Below are 21,569 nucleotides of genomic sequence, written 5' to 3' on the forward strand. Positions count from 1 at the left end.
TACGCAGGGATCCTTTCACCCACCGGTGAAATGTGACCATCTCTTGGGTGGAACATGAGAGCTGAATTGAACACTCTGACTCTTGCAACAAGCGTATGCGAATGAGATTAAACATCAATTGTACTTATTTTATCGGCTGGTATTGGACTGATGAGGGCTTTGAACTATGCCACCAAAGGTTACGATACTGTCTAGAAACAGGTTTCAGAGTAGCAGCCGTGTTAGTCTGTATTTGCAAAAAGAAAAGGAGTCCTTGTGGCACCTTAGAGACTAACAAATTTATCTGAGCATAAGCTTTTGTGAGCTACAGCTCACTTCATCGGATGGATAACTCACTTCATCGGATGCATCCGATGAAGTGAGCTGTAGCTCACAAAAGCTTATGCTCAAATAAATTTGTTAGTCTCTAAGGTGCCACAAGGACTCCTTTTCTTTTTGTCTAGAAACAGGGGTTGTCTTTTAGCTGCACCTTCAACCTTTGACTTTCTACCTGGAGCTTGTTCAGCACTTCACTGTTTTTTCATAGACATCATAGAGAAGAAGTGCTTAATTTAGAATGACAGAGGTTCAGGGCTCAAGCAATCAGGGGCTGGGGCTCAAGCAATTTTTACACTTTCAAAACTGACATGGCAAGCCCAGAGATGCTGGGGCTATGAACTGCCAAGCCCAAAGGTTCCAGGGCTACGAACTGCCAAGCCCAAAGATGCTGGGGCTCCATCCTGGTGAGCCCTGGCACAAACTGAGCCCTGCAGAGAAGGGCCACTGAGATGTAAGCAAAAAGGGCCTTTGACATCTCTGGGCTGAGGGCTCCAGCCTGGAATTTTCTCCTCCTCCAGCTTAAAAGAAGTTACTGCTGATTGACAGTTGTGCCAGAAGAGAATCAAGCTCCATATCCTCATTGCGGTTACAGGAAGGAGCGGAGAGAGGCAGCAGCCAGTGGGGGGAGTGAGAGGGTTGGAAGCATGGATCTCCGTAAGTTCAGCACACAGATATGAGCATAGTTGGAATACAGAGCCCCAAAGGATCAGAGTGCAGTCTGAATTCTCTTCCTCTTTCTGACACACAGCCCCCTCCTGGAATTAACACAGCTCCTGAGTGCCCTTCCATCCTGACTTTCCTCTGCACCAGGTCAGTAGAGAATGCAATGGTTTTCTTTTATCTGCATTTATAGAGAGAATATTCAGCCCAAATGGAGAAGCAGATTTTTCTTTTTCTTTTTCTTTTAAATGTACTGTTTACATAACCCAACTAGTGAGCAAGAAATGTGCCTAACTGGTTGGAACGGTTCTGTAGTTAGATGCTACTGCATTGTAGAACTTACTTAATTCCTGAAAACTGGTGTCTCATTGTAAAAATGCCCTTAGTGTGTACAGCTGAGATGGTATTATTTTGCTATTTAGTATCATCTCAGAAGAAGCAAGGACTCCTATACAAAATAATGTAAAGGAGGATTTTACATTCATTGTGTTGCTGAGACAGCTAGTTCCTTTCTACAATTCACATTTGGAAGCTCATTTGGAAGCAGAATGGAAAGGTTTGAGGATATGGCTGTGATGTAAAATACATTACTTTGCTAGGGTTTCACAGAAATAATACTTTGAAATTGCCTTTCATAATATATTGTTTATTTTGAAAGCATCTTCCATATGAATAGTGGCTCAAAATGCTCCCTGTATGGAAAAGTTCTGTACAGTTGAATAAGGATAAAACCAACGGGACTCAATAGAAATTAATCTAAAAATCTAGATTTAACAGAGTCTGCTAAGATTTCTATAGGTTTTTGGAGCCATCCTATAGAATTCTATGGCAGGGATAGATTTCTTTATTTAGTGCTGCAAGATGTTTCCTAAAATCTATAGAAAGTATGTGATTTTTGTTCTATTAAATTAGATAAGACTTCACCGTAGGAGTTTACAGAGTGAAATAATAGCTGACAAAGATGGAAATGAAGGGGTTCAGGAAAGGAGAAATGGGTTACTTTATGAAAAAGCTCACTAAGCCTTTTCCATAGAAAAATGGGAGATTAGGTGCTAGAATAGTGTTTTTCAGGTCAGACTGAAAAATAATTTGAGCTGCAACTCCCAATGCTTTGTGGGAAAACATATATTTTAAGTTTCAGAGTAGCAGCCGTGTTAGTCTGTATTCGCAAAAAGAAAAGGAGTACTTGTGGCACCTTAGAGACTAACAAATTTATTAGAGCATAAGCTTTCGTGAGCTACAGCTCACTTCATCGGATGCATTTATCCGATGAAGTGAGCTGTAGCTCACGAAAGCTTATGCTCTAATAAATTTGTTAGTCTCTAAGGTGCCACAAGTACTCCTTTTCTTTTTGCATATATTTTAAGAACATAATAAAACCCGATGGCTGTGGAATGCACTTGTGTGTACTCATTGTGAATAACAGCAGGAATCCATTCATTATCTCCTACTTACGGAGAATTGAGGGGTCTCTGGAAATGAGTTGTATACACTCCTGAGTGATGTACAGCAGAAGTTCTCATGATATCAGCTTCACGGGCATGAGTGCTGTGTCCTTGTGGCTGTGCACTGACCAACCAAAACTCCCTGACAGACAAGGATAAGAAGGGACATGAATGGTGAGGGTGACTTGGAGGGATTTGTATTCCAAGACTGAATCTATTCTGTGTCCACTGATTTCTGTCTTTCTTTCAAATCCTAAATTTGGGTTCTGGCCCTCTCTTCTTAGAAATGTCCCCTTTATCAGCAGAGGGCTATTTATCCGAATCCCTCCTCTTCTAAACCTCAATTTTTCCATCTTCTTTCCCAGGAATCTGTAGAACAAACCACTTCGCAGACCTTCCAGTCAAGCCAGGAAAATTAAACAGGGGAAAATATTCTGAGGAAGCTTGAGACAAAGAAATCAGATTATAAGGAGGCTAAAGGGACAGGACTGAGGGGAACCAAATTGGCCTCACTGTGAAGGCTAGTTGCAGCTGGAGCACAAACATGAAGTAAAATTTGATGTTCCACAAGGACATTTCAATTCAATTCTCAAGGTGTGACCCGTGAATTACAGAACAGAGAGGAGTATCAGTGGGTAGCATCTGAATAACTGTTCACACAGGGATACTCAAACATAGATGGAAACTCTGCAAAGCTAAAGGAGTACTTGTGGCACCTTAGGGACTAACAAATTTATTAGAGCATAAGCTTTCGTGAGCTACAGCTCACTTCATCGGATGCATTTGGTGGAAAAAACAGAGGGGAGATTGATATACACACACAGAGAACATGAAACAATGGGTTTCATGCACACTGTAAGGAGAGTGATCACTTAAGATAAGCCATCACCAGCAGCAGGGGAGGAAAGGAGGAAAACCTTTCATGGTGACAAGCAAGGTAGGCTATTTCCAGCAGTGAACAAGAATATCTGAGGAACAGTGGGGGGGGGGGAAATAACATGGGGAAATAGTTTTACTTTGTGTAATGACTCATCCATTCCCAGTCTCTATTCAAGCCTAAATTAATTGTATCCAGTTTGCAAATTAATTCCAATTCAGCAGTCTCTCATTGGAGTCTGTTTTTGAAGCTTTACATTACAATTCATTACAATCTCTGCAAAGCTGAGAGACTGAATCAGGTTAATAGGTCACATTTGACCTCTCAGGGATTGTTTCCTGCTCCAACCAAAAGAGATGCCCACAGAAGGACTCAATCATAAATGGCACATACACGGGTTGCTAACTGTATCCATGAACTGAAAATGAATGGAATCATGGTTATGAACCTGTAATTAAGGTCACTAATGCTGACCCCTTCTGCTCTTGTCTAAGCTTGCTTCTCAGTTGACTTTGACTCATGGAACCAACTGGGAATTGGGACAAGCTCCCAACCAATGACAGCATCAACGAGATCGTCCTCAAGAACAGCTCCAATTCCAGCTCTCAGTTTACGGGAGTCCAGTTGATCCAGTCCTTCAAACCCCTCATCATCCCCTGCTACGCCCTGGTGGTGCTGATCGGCATCTTCGGCAACTATCTTCTCCTCTATGTCATCTGTAGGACCAAGAAGATGCACAATGTCACCAACTTCTTCATCGGGAATTTGGCTTTTTCAGACATGCTGATGTGTGCGACATGTGTTCCTTTTACCCTGGCCTATGCCTTCAACCCACAGGGCTGGATCTTTGGGAAGTTCTTGTGTTACTTCGTGTTCCTAATGCAGCCTATGACAGTCTATGTGTCTGTCTTCACCCTCACAGCGATTGCTGTAGACAGGTAACAGTAGTTCCTAGCCAGCCCTTTGGAAATGATGATTTTCCTTTTTTAAAAAATGTGGGTGAGGGAATTATTTAGTAATTTTTTGGCCTCAAAATAGCAAAATCTTTTCAATATCACTAAGAAATCTTTCAAAGTAGCAGCCATGTTAGTCTGTATCTGCAAAAAGAAAAGGAGTACTTGTGGCACCTTAGAGACTAACAAATTTATTTGAGCATAAGCTTTCGTGAGCTACAGCTCACTTCATCGGATGCATGCAGTTGAAAATACAGTGGGGAGATTTCTATACACAAAGAACATGAAAAATGGGTATTACAATACACACTGTAACAAGAGTGATCAGGTAAGGTGAGCTATTACCAGCAGGAGAGCGGGGGTTGGAGGGGACCTTTTGTAGTGATAATCAAGGTGAGCCCTTTCCAGCAGTTGACAAGAACTGCTGGAAAGGGCCCACCTTTCCAGCAGTTCTTGTCGGGGGGGTCGGGGACGGGGGTATAAACATGGGGAAGTAGTTTTACTTTGTGTAATGACACATCCACTCCCAGTCTTTATTCAAGCCTAGGTTAATTGTATCCAGTTTGCAAATTAATTCCAATTCAAAAGTCTCTCGGAGTCTGTTTTTGAAGTTTTTTTGTTGAAGAATTGCCATTTTTAGGTCTGTAATCGAGTGACCAAAGAGATTGAAGTGTTCTCCAACTGGTTTTTTGGAAGTGTTATAATTCTTGATGTCTGATTGTGTTCATTTATTCTTTTACATAGAGACTGTCCAGTTTGGCCAATGTACATGGCAGAGGGGCATTGCTGGCACATGATGGCATATATCACATTGGTAGATGTGCAGTGTGAACGAGCCTCTGATAATGTGGCTGATGTGATTAGGCCCTATGATGGTTGTCCCCTGAATAGATAGGAGAAACACAGTTGGAAACAGGCTTTGGTGCAAGGATAGGTTTCCTGGGTTAGTGGTTTTGTTGTGTGGTATGTAGTTGCTGGTGAGTATTTTGCTTCAGGTTGGGGGGCTGTCTGTAAGCAAGGACTGGCCTGTCTCCCAAGATCTGTGAGATTGATGGTCGTCCTTCAGGTATTTCGCTTTTATTGTATTGGGGCATGTGACACTTTGCAGTTTTGTGTGATTCACTGTGAAAAAGGATTTTCAGCAAAATGAAATTTCTAGTGTAAAAATGTCTAGGTTTTTGCATAGAAAAAGGATCACTTTGGAGATGAGGGGGAAATGAAATTTTAATAATTTCAGTAATTAATTATAATCTTATTACTTTCCCATACATCACATTTTGCATCTTCAAATGTACAAATGTTGATGTGATAACCCTCACAGCACCCTAATGAGGATAGTCATGATTTATTATCCCCATCTTTCAGATCAGGGAAACTGAGGCACAGGGTGGTGAAGGGACTGATTGATTTTGTTTATTAGTAAAAGAAAAGGAGTACTTGTGGCACCTTAGAGACTAACAAATTATTAGAGCATAAGCTTTCGTGAGCTACAGCTCATTTCATCGGATGCCAAACTGCATCCGATGCATCCGATGAAGTGAGCTGTAGCTCACGAAGCTTATGCTCTAATAAATTGTTAGTCTCTACAGGTGCCACAAGTCTCCTTTTGTTTTATTAGGGTATCTGAATGGTGTTTATCAAATGCGCCTATTGACACCTCTAGGAGCTGTCACTGACTTGTGAGAGACTGCAGGCAAATCAGAGGATCAGACTTTAAATAGAGCTCAGGAACAGATTTGCAAGCACTTAGCACCCACAGCTGGAGACAGATTTTTAAAAGAACCCTCACTGCAACACTTAAGTCCACGTAGTAAGAGACATCAGCACTCGCATGTTGAGTAGAGCTGTTCCAGGACAGGAATTCTGCTTCAAGAAGGATTTTGAGATGTCTAAATCTTGGCTCTGTTTCAAATTGGAAGAAAACCTGCAAATTTCAAAATGCTCTAGGAAGGAAAATTCCAGGAAAAAAAAGTTTCAGAGCAATCAAAATGTTTGGTATCAATTTTTACTTTATTATTTTATGTTACAATATACAATATAATACAAATAAAAAGATATTCAAAGCAAAAAGTTGTTTCAAAAATGAAAAATCAAAATGGTTGTTTTTCATTGCTGGGATTCGTTCCCCCTCCCCCCAAACCAAATTTTGGTGCATACAACATGGTTTTGATTTTGAGACAACTGCATTTTGCAAGGCAGTTCCACCAAAGTTCTTCCAGCCAGCTGTAGTTCTCAGATCTTTTGTAAGCCTGGCCACTTAAAGGTGTCTAAGTGGGAGCTGGGCTCTTCTGGAAATCTGATTCTAAATTGTTTTGTATAATGGGAATAACTATCCAGGGCGAGAGGCTTCGTGTTTATGAAGCATCTGGGCACCTGTGAATGAGAGTGCGAGAGAAATTATTACAGACACAGCCGGGAGTTCCTGTGTCTCAGTCTTCAGAGTAGCAGCCGTGTTAGTCTGCATTCGCAAAAAGAAAAGGAGTACTTGTGGCACCTTAGAGACTAACAAATTTATTTGAGCATAAGCTTTCGTGAGCTACAGCTCACTTCACCAGATGCATTTGGTCTCCCCTCTGTATTTTCCACCAAATGCATCCGATGAAGTGAGCTGTAGCTCACGAAAGCTTATGCTCAAATAAATTTGTTAGTCTCTAAGGTGCCACAAGTACTCCTTTTCTTTTTGTGTCTCAGTCGGAATTAATATTAATTTCCCTCCCTCTTATTATTTCCTTCGCTGAAGCTGTTTCCTACAGTTCTCATGGTCAGTTCTGCTCACAGACTGTTAACTTTCAGCCCCATTGGCTCAACATGCCCCGCTGAGATCATTTAAAGGATCGGTATATTCCTGTAGGCCCCCTCCTCGGCCTGACTCCAGGCTCTGGGGATCTAGGCTGGGAAGGGGGATTGAAAGTTGTGTAACACTTGGGTAACCAATGGAGAGCAACTCAGTAGCAGCCCCTGAATTCCCCTGTGTTCCAGGGCTGCAAAAAGGAGTAGGTTCCTTATGTTCTCCCCTCTGCCCCACAGGTGTGAAAAGGAGGGACATACTCTTGCCCACAGAGATCTGGACCAGTACTGCGGGTTTCTTCGCCCACAAAATGGGATTAAAGGGGGCTCAGCACTGCACAAAATCAGGCCCTTAGGGCGAGATTTTCAGCAGAGATCACTGCCTGTTTAGGCACCTAAAGGAAGTGGATGGGTTTTCCATTGAAAGCTATGGGAGCTGCTGGGGGCTGAGCACTTTTGATAATCTGGCCCTTAATGTGTATAGGCCAAATTCACAGGCCCTTCCGCAGTTTTTACTCCAACAGAAGTTAATTGGAGGCCCATCTGAATAAGGACTGAGTAAGAACCTCAGGCTTCGGCCCTAGGTTGTGTCAGGTTTTTTTTGCTCTCTAATTGCTTGATCTTGAGAGGCATTCAGTAGCACAATCGAGCCCAGATGAGGCAAGCACCTGGAATTAGATTCCCACTGATCACTTTCTTCTAACCCAGCTCAATTTCTTGAGGCTTCTCTTCATTTTCAGGTTTCAGAGTAGCAGCCGTGTTAGTCTGTATTCGCAAAAAGAAAAGGAGTACCCGTGGCACCTTAGAGACTAACAAATTATTAGAGCATAAGCTTTCGTGAGCTACAGCTCACTTCATCAGATGCATCCGATGAAGTGAGCTGTAGCTCACGAAAGCTTATGCTCTAATAAATTTGTTAGTCTCTAAGGTGCCACGGGTACTCCTTTTCTTTTTTCTTCATTTTCAAATGCTTTTCTTTTGGTGCCTGTCAATTACCTCACTTACAATTCATGCTGTCTGTAGTCCCCTTCAGGGCAAGATTAATAAACGTCAGCCAACCAGCTCTTCAGATGTTTTCTGCTCACCAAAGCAAATCAGCTCTCACTCCTGACAGTTCCCAGGCAGACTTCCCAGCCTGCAGGCTGGGGACCATACTAAGATTCATGAGAATCTGCCACAACAAACACAGTGCTAGTGGTCATTCAGCATCAAATCTAGCACGAATGCACACAAAAGACTGAACATTTTAACAACTCAGAGCATCATCTCCTGCAGATGACAGCTTCTCTTGCTCTGAATTCTAGCACAGAACCCTAGAAACTAGAGGTTTCAGGGTAGCAGCCGTGTTAGTCTGTATCCGCAAAAAGAACAGGAGTACTTGTGGTACCTTAGAGACTAACAAATTTATTTGAGCATAAGCTTTCGTGAGCTGCCAATAGCCTAGTAGGTCCAGCTTCCGCTGCACAGTGCAGAATTGCTCCTTTTAGTAGTTAACTGTAGTAGGAGGGGCTTGGGTTTAAGTAATAGGACTAAGACTTTAGAGATCTGGCTGCAGTTCTGGCTCTGCTGCAATTCTGTGTGTCACCTGAGTCAAGTCACTTTCTCTGCCTGTGCCTCAGTTTCCCTTCTGTAAAAGGAAGTACCAACACTTTGCTCCCACAAAGGGGTGCCGTAAGACTCTGTTCATTAAGGTATGTGAGGTGCTCAGATTCTGTGGTGACGGGTGTCACAGGAAAACCAATCAATATTTATACCACTGTAGATCTTGAGTAACTTTGCTGCCGTCGGGGGAGTGACACTAGTGTAAGTGAAAGGGCCACCAGGCTTGGAGTGACAGACGGACTGACAGTGGAGTAGTGCCTGATGCCCACACTGGAAAAGAACATGTCGGTGCTGCTGCAGTGAAAAGACCAACTGGAGAGGATAACGTAGGGTATGTCTACACTGCAAATAAAGGGCATGTTCTTAACTTGCCTTAGCTAACTCAGGTTAAAATAGTAGTGAAGACACTACAACTCAAGTTAGCAGCACAGGTTCAACCCTGTAGACTTTCACTCGAGCTGCTAACCTAAGGTAAAAGTTGAGTTGCCATGTCTTCGCTGCTACTTCAGCTCAAATGAGCTAACCCAAGGTAAGAACACATCTTTTCTGCCATGTAGATCTACTCTTAAAGTGCAACTGTTAGGGCCAGAGCCTCAGCTTAGAATCATAGAATCATAGAATCATAGAATATCAGGGTTGGAAGGGACCCCAGAAGGTCATCTAGTCCAACCCCCTGCTCAAAGCAGGACCAAGTCCCAGTTAAATCATCCTAGCCAGGGCTTTGTCAAGCCTGACCTTAAAAACCTCTAAGGAAGGAGATTCTACCACCTCCCTAGGTAACGCATTCCAGTGTTTCACCACCCTCTTAGTGAAAAAGTTTTTCCTAATATCCAATCTAAACCTCCCCCGTTGCAACTTGAGACCATTACTCCTCGTTCTGTCATCTGCTACCATTGAGAACAGTCTAGAGCCATCCTCTTTGAAACCCCCTTTCAGGTAGTTGAAAGCAGCTATCAAATCCCCCCTCATTCTTCTCTTCTGCAGACTAAACAAACCCAGCTCCCTCAGCCTCTCCTCGTAAGTCATGTGCTCTAGACCCCTAATCATTTTTGTTGCCCTTCGCTGTACTCTTTCCAAATTATCCACATCCTTCTTGTAGTGTGGGGCCCAAAACTGGACACAGTACTCCAGATGAGGCCTCACCAGTGTCGAATAGAGGGGAACGATCACGTCCCTCGATCTGCTCGCTATGCCCCTACTTATACATCCCAAAATGCCATTGGCCTTCTTGGCAACAAGGGCACACTGCTGACTCATATCCAGCTTCTCGTCCACTGTCACCCCTAGGTCCTTTTCCGCAGAACTGCTGCCGAGCCATTCGGTCCCTAGTCTGTAGCGGTGCATTGGATTCTTCCATCCTAAGTGCAGGACCCTGCACTTATCCTTATTGAACCTCATTAGATTTCTTTTGGCCCAATCTTCCAATTTGTCTAGGTCCTTCTGTATCCTATCCCTCCCCTCCAGCGTATCTACCACTCCTCCCAGTTTAGTATCATCCGCAAATTTGCTGAGAGTGCAATCCACACCATCCTCCAGATCATTTATGAAGATATTGAACAAAACGGGCCCCAGGACCGACCCCTGGGGCACTCCACTTGACACCGGCTGCCAACTAGACATGGAGCCATTGATCACTACCCGTTGAGCCCGACAATCTAGCCAGCTTTCTACCCACCTTATAGTGCATTCATCAAGCCCATACTTCCTTAACTTGCTGACAAGAATGCTGTGGGAGACCGTGTCAAAAGCTTTGCTAAAGTCAAGAAACAATACATCCACTGCTTTCCCTTCATCCACAGAACCAGTAATCTCATCATAAAAGGCGATTAGATTAGTCAGGCATGACCTTCCCTTGGTGAATCCATGCTGACTGTTCCTGATCACTTTCCTCTCCTCTAAGTGCTTCAGGATTGATTCTTTGAGGACCTGCTCCATGATTTTTCCAGGGACTGAGGTGAGGCTGACCGGCCTGTAGTTCCCAGGATCCTCTTCTTCCCTTTTTAAAGATGGGCACTACATTAGCCTTTTTCCAGTCATCCGGGACTTCCCCCGTTCGCCACGAGTTTTCAAAGATAATGGCCAAGGGCTCTGCAATCACAGCCGCCAATTCCCTCAGCACTCTCGGATGCAATTCGTCCGGCCCCATGGACTTGTGCACGTCCAGCTTTTCTAAATAGTCCCTAACCACCTAACTCTACAGAGGGCTGGCCATCTCTTCCCCATTTTGTGATGCCCAGCACAGCAGTCTGGGAGCTGACCTTGTTAGTGAAAACAGAGGCAAAAAAAGCATTGAGTACATTAGCTTTTTCCACATCCTCTGTCACTAGCTTGCCTCCCTCATTCAGTAAGGGGCCCACACTTTCCTTGGCTTTCTTCTTGTTGCCAACATACCTGAAGAAACCCTTCTTGTTACTCTTGACATCTCTTGCTAGCTGCAGCTCCAGGTGCGATTTGGCCCTCCTGATATCTTTCCTACATGCCCGAGCAATATTTTTATACTCTTCCCTGGTCATATGTCCAACCTTCCACTTCTTGTAAGCTTCTTTTTTATGTTTAAGATCCGCTAGGATTTCACCATTAAGCCAAGCTGGTCGCCTGCCATATTTACTATTCTTTCGACTCATCGGGATGGTTTGTCCCTGTAACCTCAACAGGGATTCCTTGAAATACAGCCAGCTCTCCTGGACTCCCTTCCCTTTCATGTTAGTCCCCCAGGGGATCCTGGCCATCTGTTCCCTGAGGGAGTCAAAGTCTGCTTTCCTGAAGTCCAGGGTCCGTATCCTGCTGCTTACCTTTCTTCCCTGCGTCAGGATCCTGAACTCAACCAACTCATGGTCACTGCCTCCTAGATTCCCATCCACTTTTGCTTCCCCCACTAATTCTACCCGGTTTGTGAGCAGCAGGTCAAGAAAAGCTTGTATAACCCAGTGAAATCAGTGGAGTTAGGTTGATTTACACCAGCTGAGGATCTGGTCTGAGATTTTTACATTCATTGAATAATCTCCGGTATGTCTATTCAACTGTGTGAAAGCGCAAGAGGAGATGATACATATATCCTCCTCTTTGTGTCTCGGACGGCGCTGACATTGTCTGCACCATGCAAACAGCAGTAATAACTGATCATATCAACAAGGAGATTAGAAAGCGGGCAGCAGGGCATATGGAAATTAATCGTCCTTAGAGGGATGCAACAAGATTAGTCTCAGGAGCAAGAAAGGGAGAATCCATGCTTCCCAACGATATGTTCATTCTCTGTTTGCTAAGCAGCACTTTGCAGAGATGTCCAGTCCACCACCTGGCAAATATAGCCTCATTCAGGAGAGAGGCTCAGTCCTGACCCACTCCCCACACACCCAGCTCTGTCCTTGCACCTCATCGCTAGCTGCAGCACTCGTTGCTTTTCCAGCACTGGCTTTCTGCTGAGCAGAAAATACCAGGAGTGCACAATATCTATATATAGGATCTAGGTTGAGAAAGAAACAGCCCATTTTCCTTTGTGTCAGAACCATAATCTTTTGTTCTTTTCTGTTGTCTTCGGGGTGGATTATAGCAAGCTTCTGACTTGGTTGGGAGAAGAACTTGTTATTGACGGCACTGACATGAAGTCACTGCAGAGCCCACTACACAAACATCAAACTCTGCATTAAAAAATGTCTTTCCACTCAGTGCTGTTGCTTGGTATAAAAGTGGGAAGTCTATGTGACTTTAAAACCAGTGCAGCTTATGGTATGATAGTGACGTGATCAAACATCTTTACTGTGCCAAGACACAACATTGTAAATCCAGTAACAAGCTTAGAAACTAACAAATTTATTTGAGCATAAGCTTTCGTGAGCTACAGCTCACTTCATCAGATGCATTTGGTGGAAAAAGCACAGAATGCATCCAACGAAGTGAGCTGTAGTTCACGAAAGCTTATGTTCACATAAATTTGTTAGTCTCTAAGGTGCCACAAGTACTCCTTTTCTTTTTTGCGAATACAGACTAACACGGCTGCTACTCTGAAACCAGTAACAAGCTTCTTACTTTCTTGGAGCTGCTGCAAACACCGGGCATGACAGATTGATCCAATGACAGAGCCTAGATCAGTGCAAATAGCAATTCCATTTCCTTTCCTCCTTCTGCACTTTGTCGTGAAGTCCTGTGGCTTTGGCACTCATCAGGGCTGGAAAGATGCCATGGCACAGTGAAGATTAAACCAGTGTCATTGTGCCAGAAGGTTCCAAATTGTGAAGCAAACACAACAGGAATCTGCTACTCAATCTCCTTCTCTTTGTGTGAGGCATATTTGTGCCCCATGCTTCTTTCTGATAGGCAGAGATCATAAAGTGTTCCCCATGCTTGCAACTTGTAGCCAGCTGTGTTGCAAAATAAGCTAATTTCATATCTCTTCACCTGACCAGGAGGGCTAAGCAGCCAGCATGGGACTGGAAATGTATGTGTGTTTAGTTTGGGAGTGAACTTCCTATTGCTCTTGTTCTGATTTCAGTGCCACTGCTGGTTCTGTAAAGCACTAGCTATCATTTCTGCTCATTTCAGGTTATTAATACCTTCTCATACAAATCTGTGCTAAACAAATTGTTCTGACCCCCAAATGGCAGGCACGATCCCTTCCTAAACGCAGACAGACATGGGATCTGGATTGGGGCTTGTTTTTTTGGGCTTTGGGATTTTTAACATTGTGTTTCCATGGTGATGTCACTTTTGTAGGGAAGGCTGCAGTCCCAGTGGGGAATGGAAAGAAATAGGCAGATTCCAAAACTAAGCCCAAAATTCAAGGAGCATCTTTAATGCAAACATGACTCAGAAGCTGGCAAAACAAAACAGGTGCAATGGAGGCAAAGCAGATTAGACGAACAAAGGGAAGATTTAGGCTGGACTAGCAGGAAAGAACTTTCTGACTGGATGACCTGCCAAGGGGTTTGTTGGAAATCTGATTATATGAGACTTAAATATTCTTGATAACTGTGTTGTTTGGTCTGATCCTGCATTTTCTGATGGGGGGCTGGACTAGTTATGTCCCAATAAGGCTTTCCCACCTTGAATTTCTGTAACTCTATTCTTTGCATTTAGGGTTGGACTGTTCCTCCATGTTAAAGGAGAATCTAGATGAAAGGAGTTACAACATTCACAATCCCCTTTATAACTGCACACTTAGGGCTACATGTTCAAGGACCTCTACTTTTAACTACTCCCTTTCCTTCCCTAAAGCAGTGATTCTGTGGTACATTGCAAGGTATAGAAGGCACCACTAGCTTGGAATGGAAAATGTCATTATTGAAAATACCTGTCTGTCTCTGTCTGTCATCTTAGATGTTTCTCAAGTTCCCATCACCGTAAGTCTTCTTGGCTGCATATTATTTATCAACATAAGGCCTGATTCACCACTCTCTTATACATCTTTCATGCCAGTGTTACTTCACTAACTCCAAATGAATCATGTCAGGGTGAAGCTAATGGAGTGGAGTGTTGAATCAGGCTCCTATTGTTCAATCAAACCAGGCCTCTGTGTTAATTTTCCTCCATGCAGTCTTTGGAGTTTGTGCACTTTCCCAGGAATTACAAAACCGGTCAGTACCCTTAAATTCAAAGGTTGTTTTAGGAAATTATGGTAGATCAGAAGGATTTAGCTAAAACACTTAGCTGCCCTTTTCAAAGGGACTCTTTCAGATAGGATGAGATTCTCCTATGTGCAAAGAGACAACACAAAGCCTATTCACCACCCCAGACCCACATGCGTCCTAAAATAAGTAGGACTTAGGTGGTTCACAGGCTTTGTGCTGGCTTTCTGCATGGCAGGGAGTTGAGGAATTTCACACCCTTACATCTCTAAAGAGATGTATACGTTCTGTGAGAAACTGGTCATATCACAGCCCAACAGCATCCAGAATGAAATGGCCTTAAAATATTTACTCTGTGAATGGGGCAAATCACAGAACCTTCAAATTTTGTGACAAAGCATCACCATTGTCAATGCAATGGTCAGATACTGTTCAGTTCAAAGGTCCCATTTACACTAGAATTAAAGAATTCTCATGCATCTCTAAGAAGGGAATCAGGAGTAAGGCTCTGATCCTGCAAAGACAGGCTTGTGCTTCATCTAAATGAGCTACTCGTGTGTAAAGTTAAGCAGGAACGCACATCTCTTATAAGCCTAGGTCTAGCCTGAGTTTAGCTCTGTATACGGCTGTCCCACTCGTTTGATGGCACAGATTGTTCAGAATCCTGGTTTTGGGAGGATCATGTGACAGATGCAAGCTTGTTTTCCTGACTAGAAAAAATAAATGATAAATTATAAAAAAATATATATTCATCACATGTAGGTTTATTGTCAGAGAAATCAGTTCAATTGCTATGCAAGCTTCTGCTGAGGATTTGTTTAATTTCAGATCCTCCTTTCCAGTCCCTATTTTCCATTATAACCTTGAATGTTTTGTGCAATCTAGTAATTAAATACAAGTAAAGGGATAAGAAAGTGATAATAAAAATATAGATAATTTGAATAATATCTAATTAGGGCATTTATTACTAGCTGGAATATAGGCTGGGACACAGCTAGATAATTTCAACCAAAATTCTCTCTGGCCCTGACACAAGACACCACATAACCATGTGCTGAAATTTGAGTGTGGGCTTAAGTCTCATTGACTTCATCAGGACTTAAGCACATGTTTAAAATTCAGCACATGCTTAAGGGCTGCCCTGAATAGAGATGCTTTCCTGAATGTGAGTGTCAATCAGTTACATAAGTGAAGAGTGAGGTACGGATACCTACATAGACAGACAGTCAGAGGGTTGAGCGGGAGAACTGAGTGTGAGTTAGTGCTGAATATAGAACACCCAGTATGTGAAAGGTGCTACATAAAACCACATTTTAATCACTTAAAATGGCTAGCAGGAGGCTCAGTTCTTACAAGTCTTTGACCATAAGAAATAGCGAGGAAATGAAAACAATGCATCTAGTGAAGGAGGAGAAAAGAGATTAATTAGGTGATTTTTTTCATTTTAGTCTTTTTAAAAATGTTGCCTGAAGCTCCCAATGATTCAGAGTAACTTCATACAATGGGCTGCCTGGATGGTTGATCAGGAGCATTCTGAGAGGCCGGGAGTTTCTGGAGACAACTGAAGGCACCTACTGTTTAACACAAAGCCTCAGGATGGGGAAAAGAAAAGCCTTTATTATTTCATTCTTCCACAATAAAAGCTGTTCCTAGGGGTTAATTCTGTGGCTGTGCCTCTGCTGGGATAATTACAGCTCTTAGGGACTACAGGCTTTTCTGCACTGGAAGGGTATCATTTCCTGCAGATTTGGCACCTCATGTCAGGCCTTTATGCTTAATTTAATGTAATAGAAATGTAATGTTAATGAAATAAGAAAAGGCAGCCATTAAATGTTTGACTAACTAGAAAACGACAGCTTTGGAACTGAAGGGAAAACCTCTTTTGTAGCTTTTGTTCTCAGCCCTGGAATTTGCTAGTGCTGCTGCTTAGCTGACGGCTGCTGATTCCCCGTGGTTCTGTGGAGTTTTATCGATTAAGGACTACCAGAAGCTTTAGGGATTGTAACTAGTGGCACATACTGAAGCAGGTAGAACTAGAACAGAGCAAGAGCCCATTGAGTCTGATAGCTTGTCTCTGCTGGTTGTCAGTGCTGGATGCGTCAGGAGATGTAGTTCTCCCCAACTGAGCAGTACTATATATATATATTATGGCAGGAAATGGCTTTATTACACCATCAAGTGATCAGTTTAGACCCTGAAACCTGGTTGATAGTCCTTGTAATTTTACCTTAGCTAGTGCAACTACTGGCAGATGCTGTTCGTACCACACTCACTCTTTACCTCAGTTATATACTGAGATGGTGAGTTCCAAAGGTTAACTACAGAATGCATTAACTACTCTTGCCTTTCATCGGTAGAGAAACTTGATGCTTTTTAAAATGTATTTTAATTTTTAACCTTCTAGTTTCAGCAAGTGCCCGTTTGTTCTTGTATCTCAGGATGAGGTAAATAGGAGAAACCACCTGGGCATCTCTGTACCTTTTGATACCTGTCTCCTGTACTGACTGGCCTTTCCTTTTCCTCTGTCATTCTTCCAACCCAAGTAATGTCGATGAAGCTGATCAAATATACAGTAGACATAACTTTGTGGGACAGTGCCCCAGGATTCATTAACAATGATGGGAGCTGAGCCTCTAAAACCATACACCGGAAGATAGTCCTCTATAGTAGTCACCAGCAGAGGATGAAATCTTTCCATCAGTGACTCCACAGTTCAGTAGGGGTAGCATTCTTTGTTCTCTTACAGAGTGGACTCCCTGTGCTTTAATTGTGGGTGAAGCACCATCCTGTGCAGAGGAGCTGGCACAAGGCCTAGGCACCATGTGGGGCCCACTTGAGCCATATCGGGAGGATTTCAGAGATGCACTAGCTGTCTGCTTGGAGAGGGCTTTGCCCTCTGAGGGGAAATGTCAACCCCATACTGACACGGAATCACCTGGAACAGGGGCTTGGGTGAAAATTAAGAGCAGAGTTATAGCTTTCAAAGGTGGGACAGGTTTCAGAGTAGCAGCCGTGTTAGTCTGTATTCGCAAAAAGAAAAGGAGTACTTGTGGCACAAAGGTGGGACAGAGAGAGATTGCAGTTAAAACAGCATCTCCACTGTTGTAAATACATGAACACAAGGACAGCAGCAGAACATATGCACGTTAATGTAAAATGGTCTCTAGCGGCTAATTTAGGTAACTACGTTACTCAGTACACATCATTGTGGATGAGTCACCCTCTGGGACCATGGCAGGGGTCAGTGTGGCTGGTAGTGACTACTCTCTCCATGCAGTTGGTCACTGGAGTATTTGCTTACTGCTCCTACTCCACCCTCCTCTACCATGGACCCAAATGCTAGTTTCAACGTCTGCCAGGTTCCGAGCAAACAATAAGATCTTCAAAGAGCAATATGAGCTCAGCTTGATTCCTCCCCCAGCTCAGTCAGTCACCCCTCATGACCCCTCAGGGTGAGCTGCTAAGTTCCTATACATCGCTGAGCCCTTATTTGGGTCTTGATACGTGCACACATGCTGGGACCATGCCCTGACTAGTTAGATATATGAGCTATAGGGATAATGCCATTTAGGAGAAAGCGGCAGTGGGAGCTGTGACTCACCCACGCTTGTTCCCTCTCCTTCTCTTTCCAGGTACTATGCCACGGTTCACCCACTGAAGAAACGCATCTCGGTCACCACCTGTGTGTATGTGGTAGGTGGAATCTGGTTGCTATCCTGCGCACTGGTGGCCCCCGCCATCACCCACACCTATCACGTGGAGTTCCAGAAGGAAGGATTTGCCATCTGTGAGGAGTTCTGGATGGAGAAGGAAAAGGAGCGCCTGGCCTATGCCTACAGCACCCTGATCATCACCTACATCCTGCCCCTCTCAGCTGTCTCCCTCGCATACATCTGCATCACAGTCAAGCTGAAGAACCGCGTGGTGCCCGGTCACCCAACGCAAAGCCAGGCAGAGTTTGACCGGGTGAGGAAGAGGAAGATCTTCCGCCTCATTGTGCTGGTGGTGGCTGCCTTTGGGATCTGCTGGCTCCCCATCCACGTCTTCAACATCATTCGTGACATAGACATCAATCTCATCAACAAGCACTACTTCCTGCTCATCCAGCTGCTCTGCCACTGGTTCGCCATGAGCTCCTCCTGCTGCAACCCCTTCCTCTACGCCTGGCTGCATGACCGCTTCCGCAGTGAGCTGAAGAAGATGTTCACCTTCAAGCAGAAAATCATCCCCACCAATAACTGCGTAGCCGTGAGTGTGATGCTCTGAGGCCCAGAATCTGGGTTCTCTGCTTTCTGATGGTCTCGCATTTCTCTCACCCTTTGCATCCCACACTGATACACAGAAGAATCAGCACACCCACCTCCTGAAATGCAGGCTCCTCGCAGGTGGAAGGCTGTGACTATTTAAGAGAAGTGAATAATGCTGTATTCCACCGCAATTGCAATGGGAGTTTGGGATTTTAAATTACAGAATTACAATATGCCCCAGCTCTTGCAAAAAGTGCCACCAGGTCTTTAATATGTGCAAATCATGGGGTCCTCAGGTTTCTGCCTCATCTGCGCCAGCAGTGTCATGTCCTTTAGAACGTGATGAAGCTCAATACTCGCTCAGAGGAAAGAGCACAGGGTATCTCCCACATCTGCATGGTCCCCAGATGTCACCCATCCAAGAACTGAACTTTAAGAACCAGAGTGCTTTTTTATCCAAAGCACAATCAGCCTGGGGAACGCACCAACATAAGGCATCTTTGAGGTACAGACCATAGCAGATTTCAGAATAAGGATACCCAGAACACTAGACAGGACCAAAATATCAAAGGGATACACACCATCATGCGTAAGCCAAGCACTAACTGCAGAGGGTCAGGAAGACATTTTCCCAGGGACACTGTACTACATAACTGTCCATTGTGGGGGTTTACACTTTCCTCAGAACCTTCTAGTATTGTCCACTGTGGCAGACAAGATTGTGAACTAGTTGGATCTCAGGTCTGGTCCGGTCTGGCAGTTCCTATGTTTGTACAGTCTGCTTGCCATGTTGGATATGATACCATCACAGCACAAAGCAGCATGACTTCAGGGCAATAGCCTGGGGAAAAGTGGATTTGTGTCTAATGGTGATGGGAGAGTGGGTGTATGTGAACAAATACTGCACCATATTCAGCCCTGCATAAATTGGTGCACAACCCCCACCTCTCCTGATTAAGTTAAATAGGAATTGAACTGCTCCTCCATTCAGTGGGGGTGAAAGACTGACTTATTGTGCATATTTCTTTCTTTCTTTCTTTCTTTCTTTCTTTCTTTCTTTCTTTCTTTCTTTCTTTCTTTCTTTCTTTAAACAGAAGAACGATTTGGTTGGCCACTGAAGGGGCTGCTTAAGTCAAACAGAAGCTTGGGACAGTGAAGTATATGTACCAGTGTTTGGGGTTGCAATGTAACTTTGTCAAAGCATTCCTGTGTCTAATACAAAACTCTTTCTTGCATATCTCAGAATGAGTTTTGTTGGCTGGAATCTGTAATAGTACAATAAATATAAAGGAATAACTACTTCAAGATTCCTCTCTCAAACACTGAGGTTAGAGGCAATTTTCTTTTCCAAAGTGCAGATGCTGCAGCCCTGATGCCTGCTGGGAACAGAACTGCAGTGAGTGAGATCCGAGTGATGTGTAATTGACATGATTCTAATGATTTCATCCCTCACCTGCTGTTCGCTGAGCCGATGTGTTTGATGCCTAATAAAGCAGTGCCAGAGACTTGAGATTCTTTTTTCTCATGACGACTCCATCAAAGAGAGGGTTGTTTTCATCCAGACATCAGTGGATCTGGATATGGGGGAGGATGTTTCCCAATGGCTATAGAACAGGACGAACAGTTAGGACTCCTGGATTCTGTTCCCAGCTTTGCTGCTGTGTGGCCTTGGCCTTGTCACTGCACCTCTCTGGGCCTCAGATGTGGCTACTAAGGCTGCCCTAGCTCACAGGAGGGTTACATTGGGGATATGAGTTTCCAGCTATGGGGAAATGTTTATGCAATGAGTGAGGAAGGAGATGGTGTGTGTGTGTTTCTGTGTGTGTGAGAAAAGCCTCTTATGTAGTCACTGTTCCATTTCTTTCTCACTCTTTCCCTCTCCTCTTCCTGTCCCTTTGGCCCAGGGCCCAGTGAGGTTTAGCAGGTCCTTGACCCAGATTTCCCACCTGCCCACCTTCTCTCTGCTCCTAGCCACATTCAGAGGCTGGCCTGGAAAGAGTTTCACTACTTCACCCCATTGCCCCTCTCCAGCCCTTAGTGCAGCTGTGGGATTTTGGGGCAGGGAGGTAGATTGGTACCTTGGGGATTTTGTGATTTTCTGTTGTGGCCTCTCTCCTTTGTGGAATCAGCTCTGATAATCCCCTCTGACAAAGGGATGCAGCAGGCTGACACTCATGTCACCCAGCCAAAGAGCACTGTGCCACTGCCCTGTCACCCAGCTACCTAACAGCTAATCATCTACCACCCATAAAAGACAAACACTGGCCTCAGAGAGCTCCCTGTTGAGGGACTCCACTTTAGCCCCTGCAACGCCAGGCCCAATGGGTGCTCAGTAGCAGCACCCTAAGGTGCATTGCCCGGAGTGTGTTCTGTAGGGTCCCAAAATGCGACCCCTTGTTGCCCCACTCTGTGTAACTTCAGGGGGAAGTCTGGGGAGATCAGCTGCAGATTTCTACAGTTGTGATGTGATAAAGCCAAGCTGATGTGGTGGCTGTGCTGTATGCATCTATTTTGATTGGATAAATACATATGCAGAGTTGATGTGGCCCACAGGACCCTGACAAGATGCCAGCATGGATCTCAGTGTCAGTCACGATTTGGGCAGATCGAATTCCTTCAGGCTTGTGCCAGCCTGTAGGATACTGGCAAGGATGCAGCAGAATTAGGGTGACCAGACAGCAAACGTGTTATAAGAAAAAGACCCCAAAATCGGGATTGTCCCTATAAAATCAGGACATCTGGTCACCCTAAGCAGAATCAATGTGTTTCTCACATACTTCATTTCCCATTTATGAAGAGGAGGAGGAAGCAGAAGAAAGAGGAGGGAGGGAGGAAAAGAAGCCAAAGAAATTCTAAGTCGGAGCAGCAGAGAATGGAGAAGAGCTGAGTTCTTTGTGGAGAATTCAATGCGGCTCTTTATTTGGCAAAGAATTGTTTAAAAATGCATCAATAAATCATTTTGCTTGAACATGTCAGAGTAACTTCTAGAAGCAGTCATTCCCCCTGGGGTGTATTTTAAACAGTCTCGAGATGGGAGAAGGGAATTTATTCTTAAAAGGGAACAAGTGTCAGAGGAACCACAGCCTCGGAAAAGAGGAATGTGCCTCTTTTACCAGGAA

General features: G+C 44.1%; 1 protein-coding gene across 1 annotated transcript; it reads left to right on the forward strand.

The window, feature by feature from the left end:
• The first annotated feature begins 995 nt into the window (after positions 1–995).
• On the forward strand, positions 996–21,298 carry LOC119848717 (prolactin-releasing peptide receptor-like). Its single transcript, XM_038384854.2, has 3 exons — positions 996–1,128; positions 3,795–4,238; positions 17,836–21,298. The coding sequence occupies exons 2-3, from the start codon at positions 3,820–3,822 to the stop codon at positions 18,467–18,469; spliced, it is 1,053 nt and encodes a 350-aa protein (XP_038240782.1). The 5' UTR covers positions 996–1,128; positions 3,795–3,819; the 3' UTR covers positions 18,470–21,298.
• The last annotated feature ends 271 nt before the right edge of the window (positions 21,299–21,569 follow it).

The sequence above is a fragment of the Dermochelys coriacea genome, chromosome 26, assembly GCF_009764565.3.
Source record: "Dermochelys coriacea isolate rDerCor1 chromosome 26, rDerCor1.pri.v4, whole genome shotgun sequence".
Lineage (NCBI taxonomy): Eukaryota > Metazoa > Chordata > Testudines > Dermochelyidae > Dermochelys > Dermochelys coriacea.

What these genes read in the sequence shown, in the direction of transcription:
- LOC119848717 (XM_038384854.2), top strand. Translation starts at nt 3,820, where the DNA reads ATGGAACCAACTGGGAATTGGGACAAGCTCCCAACCAATGACAGCATC. An exon ending in ACAGCGATTGCTGTAGACAG is followed by an intron (nt 4,239 to 17,835) that starts GTAACAGTAGTT and finishes TTCTCTTTCCAG; the next exon opens with GTACTATGCCACGGTTCACC.